Source organism: Dipodomys ordii, unplaced genomic scaffold (genome assembly GCF_000151885.1).
Source record: "Dipodomys ordii isolate 6190 unplaced genomic scaffold, Dord_2.0 Scaffold19, whole genome shotgun sequence".
In the NCBI taxonomy this organism is placed as follows: domain Eukaryota; kingdom Metazoa; phylum Chordata; class Mammalia; order Rodentia; family Heteromyidae; genus Dipodomys; species Dipodomys ordii.
The window spans coordinates 13,455,888-13,466,165 of record NW_012267235.1 but is presented as its reverse complement, the minus strand read 5'-3'; the positions used below and the strand labels follow the sequence as shown (position 1 = coordinate 13,466,165).

Sequence of the window (10,278 nt, the reverse complement as noted above, 5' to 3'; positions counted from 1 at the left end):
ACCCAGGGCCTTGCACTTGCTAGGCAAGCACTCTACACTTGAGCTATGGGCACTTCTATCCCACTTCCACCCTAGCTTTTTAGTTTTGTTTTGAGAGAGGGTCAATTACCTTACTTAGGCTAGCCTCAAACTCACAATCCTGCCTGTCTCCCAAATAACCTGGGATTACAGCTATGTGCTACCATGCCAGACTATCTTGCTTGTACTTGAGCTAGCAATTGATAAGACTGTTAAACATCTCCTATATATGTATTTATCTATTGCTCCTGTGATTCTATCACAAGTTTTTCCTTGACAACATGTCAAGGTTACTTTGCTAAATACATAAATTCATAACTATTGCCATCAGGGTGGCTCACATATATAACCCCCCCCTAACTACATGGTAGACAGATATTGGAGAAACATGGTTCAAGGTCAGCCCAAGCAAAAAGTTTGTGAGATCCCAGATCAATCAATAAAAGCAGGACATAGTGACTGTAATGTGCCTGTCATCCCAACTATATGGCTTGGCACTGGTTGTTCATGCTTGTAATTCTAGCTACTCAGGAGGCTAAGATCTAAGAATTGTGGTTCAAAGCCAGCCCAGGCAGGAAAGTCCATAGACCCTTATCTCCAATTAACCACCAGAAAACCAGAAGTGGCCCTGTGGCTCAAGTGGTAGAGCAGTAGCCTTGAGCTGAAGAGCTCAGGGACAGTGTCCAGGCCCAGAGTTCAAGCCCCATGAACAACAACAACAACAACAAAAGATGACTATGGGTGATTCCAGGCTGGCCAGAATATAACTAAAGCCAAAAGGAATGTGGCTCAAGTAGTATTGGACTTAAATGGACACAGTGACTCATAACTGTAATTACCACAGAGGCAGAGATAAAGAAGATTGCAGTTCAAGGCTGGCCCAGAAAAAACTCATAATAATGTCAACTTCAAAACATTTATTAGCAATTTTCATTAGTTTGTACTTATTTATCAGCTATACAGTACTCCAAACAAGTAACAAATACAACTATTACAACAGTGAGGACTAGAAGTATGGTTCAAGTGTTAAGAGTGCTTGCCTAGGTGTAAGGCCCAAAACTCAAACCAGAACAAAATAGTAAGTCAAAACCAAAACAAAACAGTATTTAAACTTTCAGGATTACCTTGACCTAGCTTGTTGAAAGATAAAACGAAGACTGTTGAGCACATCAGAACCACATTATATACTGTAATACCTGTGCAATCATAAGTTAGTAGGTTCAGACTTTAAGTAGGTTCAATAACATAAAATGGTGTTTAGAAGAAATATTGTTTATTATGACATAGTTAAGGAGTCAAGACAAAAACTAAATAACTATCACTGACCTCATAAAACATTCAGTGCCTTTAGAAATGACACTAAAAACTCTTCAAAAGGATCATATAATTCTGTAATTGTGTAAAAAGATACCTCAACTACTATCTTTAACAAGCTTAAGCTTATTGAGAACTTCAGATAATAAAGATAAAACAGTACAGGGTCTGGGAATGTGGCTTAGTGGTAGAGTGCTTGCCTACTATGCATGAAGCCCTGGATTCGATTCCTTAGTACCACATAAGCAGAGAAAGCTGAAAGTGGCACGGTGGATCAAGTGGTAGAGTGCTAGCCTTGAGCAAAAGCAGCTCAGGGACAGTGCCCAGGCCCTGAGTTCAAGCCTGGAACTGTCCAAAAAAAAAAAAAAAAAAAGATACAGCAGTACAGCAAAGATTGATCCTATTAGATCTGAATGTCTAAGGTAATTTTACCATATTAAGTATGACTTTTGCTTATTTTGTGTGTGCCAGTCCTGGACACTGTCTCAAGCTTTTGTGCTCAAGGCCAGTACTCTAACCTTGAGCCACAGCTCCACTTCTGGTTTTTTTGGTGGTTAATTGTAGATAAGAATCTCATTTAAAAAAAAAAAGAATCCCATAGACTCCAGTCTGGACTGGCTTCAAGGGGCAATCTTCAAATCCCAGCTTCCTGAGTAGCCAGAATTACAGGCATGAGCCACCAGCACCTGGCAAACCAAGTATGTTTTATTTAGTAACCAGCCATACAATTTAGAAATATAAAACTACAATTGATAATGTTATCAGAAAGGAGATGTTATATTTTTCAGAATTTTACAGAAAAGACAGCTAAGCTCAAGAAAAATTGGAAATGCAATCATTTTATTTCTGAATAAAGAAATACAAAAAGCAAATCAAATAGGCTTTGGACAAGAGTAACTTCAATTTATTGGATAATAAAAAATGAAGGGAAGGGAAAAAGCTGTGAGAGGATGATACAGCTATTAGAGATCCTGGTATAGATATAAAGAAAAAAATCATGACATTAACTTGTATCATATTGGATTTGAACTTAAAGGAAACACTACCACCAAGATCTTATCCATATACATTAAACGTAGAATATATCACATCCTGACAACAGCATACCACTGCAGTGCCTTATCTATCCATGGTGGAAACAAATTTTAAAAGAGAGACAGTAGCTCGGTGGTATTTTACTTACGTAGCATGTACATGGCCCTGGGCTCTAGAGGACTATAGAAACCATATCTAGATCATTCTAGGCCAATACTCAAAATGTGAACATCTCCCATGACTCTCCAAAGTAAATCCCCCATCATATTCACTCATGTGTTTGCCTTACATGCTTTCCTTTTTTTTTTTTAGGTTCCGGTCCTGGGGCCTAAACTCTGGGCCTGGGCGCTGTCCCTCAGCTCTTCAGCTCAAGGCTAGCGCTCTACCATTTGAGCCACAGTGCCACTTCCGGCTTTTTTCTTTTTGCTTATGTGGTGCTGAGGAATCGAACCCAGGGCCTCATGCATGCAAGGCAAGCGCTCAACCACTGAGCCACCTTCCCAGCCCCATGCTTTCCATTTTTTAAAAAAAGTTTACTTTTCTTTTTAATTAATAACTTTTTTGTGAAAATACCATACATAGGGATTACAATTACATGAGCAAGGTAATGTGTACATATCAAGCATTGTTGCCTCCTCCTTTGTTTCCCCTATGATTGAAGTATGCTCTCCTTTTCAACAGCTTATGTTCAATATAAGCTTATTTCAATGTAGCTTATTGTTCTACATCTGATTTCTTTTTTCTTTTTTTTTTGTAGGTTGAGGGGCCTGAACTCTGGGCCTGGGCGCTGTCCCTCAGTTCTTCAACTCCAGGCTAGCACTCTACCACTTGTGCCACAGCGCCACTTCTTGCTTTTTCTGCTTATGTGGTGCTAAGGAATCGACCCAGGGCCTCATGGGTGCAAGGCAAGCACTCTACTACTGAGCCACCTTCCCAGCCCTACATATGATTTCTATACCTTGAAGAACCACTGAATATTGCTCCTTTGTCTACTCAACACCTAAATACAATTTCTGCTTCACAGTAAGGACTTAAGTATTTACTAAATAACTAAACATTTGTTGAATTAATTCTACCAAATGTCAGTTTAACATATCATAGCTAACTCTACTATTAGAGTATCATCAATCCTGGTTTGCTCAGGACTGCATCTCCAGTGCTGAAAGCCTCATGTCTAAGAACTATTCAGGACAGTATAATTAACTGTCAGCACTTAATCAGCACTTAACAGTAAAAAAGAAGTCAAAATATGCATTTTCAACTAGCTTTTCAATTCCACTGATAACTCTAGCTTCTAAATAGTATTCTGCCACCATACATTATAAAAATATATAAAACCAAGGTTTATTCAGTGATAAAATTAACATGACACTATCAAAATACTAAACATTTTAGAACAGTTTTAGCATGGAGGTTAAGGAGCAAATTATAAACTTACCCTCTTTAGCCAAATACAGTTCCTTAAATTTTGCTCTTTTTTGATTAAATTCTTGCTCAAGCTGCTGTTGTGCACGCAAAAATTCTGCATTAATTTTTTCCAATTCTGCTACTCGTTGCTGAAGAGAAACTAAAAAAAAATATATACACTAGTTTAAATTTTTGTTTATAAATTAAGTTACAAAAATAAAGCCAATAGATACTCTAAAAATTCCAATCTATTCTAGCAAATTCTAAGTTTAAAACAAGGCAAGACACTTCATTAAGATAATACACAAAGTGGGCACCCGTGGCTCAAACCTGTAATCCTAGCTACTCAGAAGAGTGAGATCTGAGGATTGCAAAGCAAGCCCAGGTAGGAAAGTCCATGAGACTCTTATCTCCAATTAAGAGGAAGTGGCGCTGTAGCTCAAGTGGTAGAGCACTTGCCTTGAGCTGAAGAGCTCAGGGACAGTGTCCAGGCCCAGTGTTCAAGCCCCACAACCCAAAAACAAACAAACAAACAAAAACCCACTACATTGATGCCAGTGGCTCACATCTATAATCCTAGCTATTTAGGAGGCTATGATCTGGGGATCATGTTTCAAAGCCAACCCAGGCAAATATAACAAATTCTTATCTCCAATTAAAAAGGCCACAACCATAGGCATAGATCAAGTGGCAAAGCACCAGCCATGAGAGAAAGCCAAGTGAAAACATGAGGTCCTGAGTTCAAGTCTAGTATCAACATGAAGAGAGAGAGACAGAGACAGAGAGACAGAGGGAGGGAGAGAGGGAGGGAGAAAGAGAGGGAGAAACAGGGAGAGGGACAGAAAGATAAGAAGTGGGATGGGGGAGGGAGGGAGGGAGGATAGAAGGACCAACCACCACGAACAACTCTAGAATACTATCATCAAGGGGGGAAAAAGGCAATTTTGAGGAAGATGGGGAGGGTGTGTGAAAAGGAACCCTTATACATTTTTGGTTTTTTAGGCTGGTCGTGGGGCCTGAACTCTGGGCCTGGGCACTGTCCCTCAGCTCTTCAGCTCAAGGCTAGCGCTCTACCACTTGAGCCACTTCTGGCTTTATCTGCTTATGTGGGTGCTGAGGAATTGAACCCAGGGCCTCATGCATACGAGGCAAGCACTCTACTACTGAGCCACCTACCCAGCCCCTGTTGGTATACATTTGGCCAACTACTATGGAAATCAGCATCGTTTGCTCAAAAAATTTAAAAACAGAATTTTCGTATGATTCAGCTATACCACTCTGGATACATACGTGAAGCAATCTAGGTCAGCACACAACAGAGACATGTGCACACTCACACAACAGCTATGTTGTAGAAGCAGCCCAACTACTTCAGTGGATGAACAGATTTAAAGAAAATGTTGTATATATACACAGTAGAGTTTTATTCATCCTTTATATAACTATAAAATTAGGCTACACAAGTGGCTCACACCTGTAATTCTATCTACTCAGAAGGCTGAGATCTGAGGATCCTGGTCCAAAGCCACTTTAGGAAGAAAAGTCTGTGAGATTATTATTTCCAGTTAACCATCAAAAGCTGGAAGTGAAGCTGTGGCTCAAGTAGTAGAATGCCAGCCTTAGCAAGAGGGCTAAGGCCCAGCACCCAGGCCCTGAGTTCAAGCCCCAATCCCAGCACATGCGCGCGTGTGTGTGCGCACACACACACACACACACACACACACACACACAATAATAACAGTAATGAAATTACATCATTTGCAGAAAACAAATGAAATAAGATCATCATGTTAAGTAATATAGAATAGTCTCAAAAGGACATGTTTATAACTGGGTACCAGGTGCTCACACCTGTAATCCTAGCTGAGATCTGAGGATCGCAGTTCAAAGCCAGCCCAGGCAGCAAAGTCCATGAGAATCTTAACTCCAATTAATCACAGATAAAGCCAGAAGTTGAGCTGTGACTCAAGTGGTAGAGTGCTAGCCATGAGCAAAAAGGGACAGCACCCAGGGATAGCACCCCAGCCCAGAGTTCAAGCTCTACAACTGACAAAAAAATAAAAACAAAACAAAACATGTTTTCTCACATGTGGAAGGTAGGGAAGGGAAATTCAAACTTGATGGTAAGACAGCGACTATTAGGTATATGAAAGGGGGAAGAAGGGATAGAAAAGAATAAAAACCAGTGCCAGTCATGCTTGTAATCATAGTTAGTTGGGAGGCTGAGATGGGGAAGATCATGATTTGAGGCAAGCCCCAACAGAAGAGACCCCTTCCTCATCCAAGAATTGGGCACAGTGGCACAAGCCTGTTCTCCTAGCTACGATGGGAAGGCTAAATTAACATCCCCTCAGATACACAACCAGACAAAATAGCAAAACCCTGTCTCAAAAATAACCAGTGTAGGGGCTGGGAAGGTGGTTCAGTGGTAGAGTGCTTGTCTTGCACGTATGAGGCCCCGGGTTCGATTCCTCAGCACCACATATAAGCAAAAAGAAAAAAGCCAGAAGTGGCGCTGCGGCTCAAGTGGTAGAGTGCTAGCCTTGAGCTGAAGAGCTGAGGGACAGCACCCAGGCCCAGAGTTCAGGCCCCATGACCGGACTCAAAAAAAAAAAGAAAAAGAAATAAAATAACCAGTGTAGACAGGTGCAGGTGGCTTACACCTGTAGCTCTAGTTACTCAGGAGACTGAGATCTGGAGGACTACAGTTTAAAGCCAGCCAGGCAGAAAAGTTCATACAAGACAATATCTCCAAAATAACAAGCAAAAACACTTGACTGGAGGTGCAATTCAAGTGGTAGAGTACCAGCCAACATTCAATCAAACAAACTGAGCAAGCATGAGGCACTGGGTTCAACCTCCAGTGCCACCAAAAAGAAAGGAAGGCTGGGCACTGGTGGCTCACGCCTATAATCCTGGCTACTCAGAAGGCTGAGATCTGAGGATCATGGTTAAAAGCCATCCTGGGCAGGAAAGTCCATGAGATTCTTATATCCAATTAACTACCAGGGAGGCTGGGAATGTGGCTTAGTGGTAGAGTGCTTACCTAGCACGTATGAAGCCCTGGGTTCGATTCCTCAATACCACATAAACAGAAAAGGCCAGAAGTGGCACTGTGGCTCAAGTGGTAGAGTGCTAGCCTTGAGCAAAGAAGCTCAGGGTCAGTGCCAAGACCCTGAGTTCAAGCCCCAGGATTGGCAAAAAAAGAAAAAATGCCACCAGAAAATTGGAAGTGAGGCTGAGGCTCAAGTGGTAGAGTGCTTGCCTTGAGCTGAAATGCTCGGGAACACTGCCCAGCCCAGAGTTCAAGCCCCAGGAAGGAGTAGAGGGGAGGAGGGAAATAGGGTGCTTATGATTTAAATACATTATATGCATATTTGGAAACTTTGTACGATTAAGAAATGTTAATCATAAAAAATAAAAATCATGGGGCTTGGAAGGTGGCTCAGTGGTAGAGTGCTTGCCTTATATGCACGAGGCCCTGGGTTCGATTCCTCAGCACCATATAAGCAGAAAAAAAAGCCAGAAGTGGCACTGTGGCTCAAGTAGTACAGCACTAGCCTTGAGCTGAAGAGCTGAGGGACAGTGCCCAGGCCCAGAGTTCAGGCCCACGACCAGACCCAAAAAATAAAATTAAATAAAATAAAAATTAAAAATCACAAGTGCAAATTGTTTTCTGGGCTCTATTTCTGCTGCTATTTTTATTGCTACACCTGAATTGCTAAATAAATAGCTCTCTTACCAACACTTATATTACTGATACCTATTGATAACTGCAAAAGGAAGTACTCAAGGAATCACAAAAAGAGACAGCCACTCCACAATGTCCATGTACTACAAAGCATCTTATTGTTGGTTGGGTATGATATAGCTTTATGAACATGCATAAAGCCAGAGGTTCAATCACCAGAACAGAAAGAAAAAAAAGTTAATTATAAAAACAATGTGTCTATCAATCTCAAATAAATACAGTGGAAAAAAATACCCTCTGTTCTTATTTTTGCCCTAACAACTGCATCTTCCCCATCTCTCCCTACCTCCCAACCAAAACACACACAGGCACAAACAAAATGCTTATGCCACTCAACATTATATTTCTATTTATAATGATGCTATTGAATCAACAAAAACAAAAACGCAGACTTCAAAATTGAAGCCTTGCTCTGACCCACATTCAGACCCAGTACACACTCAAATCTGACTAGCTCTAGCTTCGACTCAGGGCCAAGTTGCTGTCTCTGAGCTTTTCACTCAAGGCTTGTGCTCTACCATTTGAGCCACAGCTCTACATCTAGATTTTTGGTGACTAATTGGAAAGTCTCACAGACTTTCTTTTTTGGGCTGGCTTCAAATGGTGATCCTCAGACGACAGCCTCCTGAGTAGCTAGGATTACAGGCATGAGCCACTGGCACCCAGCTTTATTATTATTTAATGAGGAGATAAGGTATTGTGAGACAAAGTCGAGGCTGGCATACAACTCCTGTAGCCCAGACTGTCATCAAACTTACATCCTCTTTTCAAGTACTTCAAACACACTGCAATTTTACAATACAGAAAAAAAATTAAATGCCTTGACTGTGATAGTTAGAAAAATCAACTTAAATAGACAGCAGAAATGTTTACAAACAGACATTCTGCAAAACATTAGCAATCACAACTCAATCAGGCTAAAAATAGCTCACCATAAAAATGCTGTATTGGTCTAATATGATGATTAATAGTTCACAAGGATTCACTAATAACTCAAATAAAAATTATTCAGTGTGTCATACAGAAAAAAATCAATAAATATTAGTTATTGATTTACATATAGGCATGTTAGCTGTTGTTATTTAAATAGCAGTATTTAATAAACAAAGAGTAGGGCTGGGAAGGTGGCTCAGTGGCAGAGCACTTGCCTTGCATGCATGAGGCCCTGGGTTCGATTCCCCAGCACCACATAAGCAAAAAGAAAAAAAGCCGGAAGTGGAGCTATGGCTCAAGTGGTAGAGTGTCAGCCTTGAGCTGAAGAGCTGAGGGACAGTGCCCAGGCCCAGAGTTCAGGCCCCTCGACTGGACCATAAATAAATAAATAAATGAGTAATTAAGTGACTTTATACAGAGCCACAAAGACCAGAACACAACTTCTCTCAACCTTGTGATTCTAACATAATTCCATATTTAGACTACAACTCATACTTTTTCCTATTATCACAAATCTTAATAGCATCTCAGACAAATTAATTAGTGTTAATGATTGCCTTCAACAATACTCAACTTTTTAAATTTAGGGACTAAGAGTTTCCATGGACCAGACTACATAAAAATTTCACACATTCCATGTCCTGTTACTTCAATTGAGTAATGAGAAAAAGAAATCGTCATTTAAGGGATATTTTTTTTTGGTTTGTGTATATGCTAGAATTAGCCTTTTTTTTTTTTTTTTGTCAGTTATGGGGCTTGAACACTGGGCCTGAGTGCTGTTCCTCTGCTCTTAAGCTCAAGGTTAGCACTCTACCACTTGAGCTACAGCTCCACTTATGGTTTTCTGGTGGTTTATTGGAGATAAGGGTTTCACAAGACTTTCCTGCCCGGTCTGGCTTTGAGCAGCAATTCTCAGGTCTCAGCCTCCTGAGTAGCTAGGATACAGGGATGAGCCACCAGTGCCCGGCTCTAGCTTTTTTTTGCTCAAGACTTGCTACCACTTGAGCATCAGTTCCACTTCTAGTTTTGGTGGGGGATTTTTTGGTGGTTAATTGGAGATAAGAGTCTCACAGAGGGGCTGGGAAGGTGGCTCAGTGGTAGAGCACTTGCCTTGTATGCATGAGGCCCTGGGTTCGATTCCTCAGCACCACATAAGCAAAAAAAAAAGCCGGAAGTGGCCCTGTGGCTCAAGTGGTAGAGTGCTAGTAGCCTTGAGCTGAAGAGCTGAGGGACAGTGCCCAGGCCCAGAGTTCAGGCCCCACGACAGGAGCCCTCCAAAAAATAAATAAATAATAAAAATAAATTTTAAAAAAAGAGTCTCACAGACTTTCCTGCCAGGACTGGCTTTAAACCAAGATCTTCAGATCTCAGCCTCCTGTGTAGCTAGGATTACAGGCTTGAGCCATGGGTGCTCCACAACTAAGAGCTACTTTTAATGCTTGACATTATCACTTACTCAAAACATCTGAATTAAGTAACAGGAATACAAAACTGGGGAAAATCATAAATAAATGAAGAATCCAATAATTCTTCAGTATTTTGTTTTTGCTTTGGTAAGGTTTTTCACTTTTTGTTTCTTGAGACAAGGTCTTGCTATATAGCCCAAGCTGGCCTCAAATTCTCTATCCTTCTGCTCTCAATTTCCAAATGCGGAGAGATACAGACTTGTACTACCACATCCAGCTTCATTTTCTCAAATATCAATTTGAATAAACGAAAAATGTAATAACTTTAAAATATTCTTCAAAAAAAGAAAATTAAATTTGATAAGACATAAAAGTTGGGCTGGGAAGGTGGCTCAGAGGTAGAGCGCTTGCCTT

The 10,278-nt window shown here is 40.8% G+C and overlaps 1 protein-coding gene across 3 annotated transcripts in view; it reads right to left on the bottom strand.

Moving 5' to 3' along the window:
- Positions 1–10,278, bottom strand: part of Rabep1 (rabaptin, RAB GTPase binding effector protein 1) — a 99,304-nt gene that overhangs the window by 62,386 nt on the left and 26,640 nt on the right. For all 3 annotated transcript variants that reach the window (XM_013013297.1, XM_013013299.1, XM_013013298.1), the window contains one exon: positions 3,806–3,934. In XM_013013297.1, the coding sequence (XP_012868751.1) occupies positions 3,806–3,934 (129 nt within the window). The remainder of the gene's footprint in view (positions 1–3,805; positions 3,935–10,278) is intronic.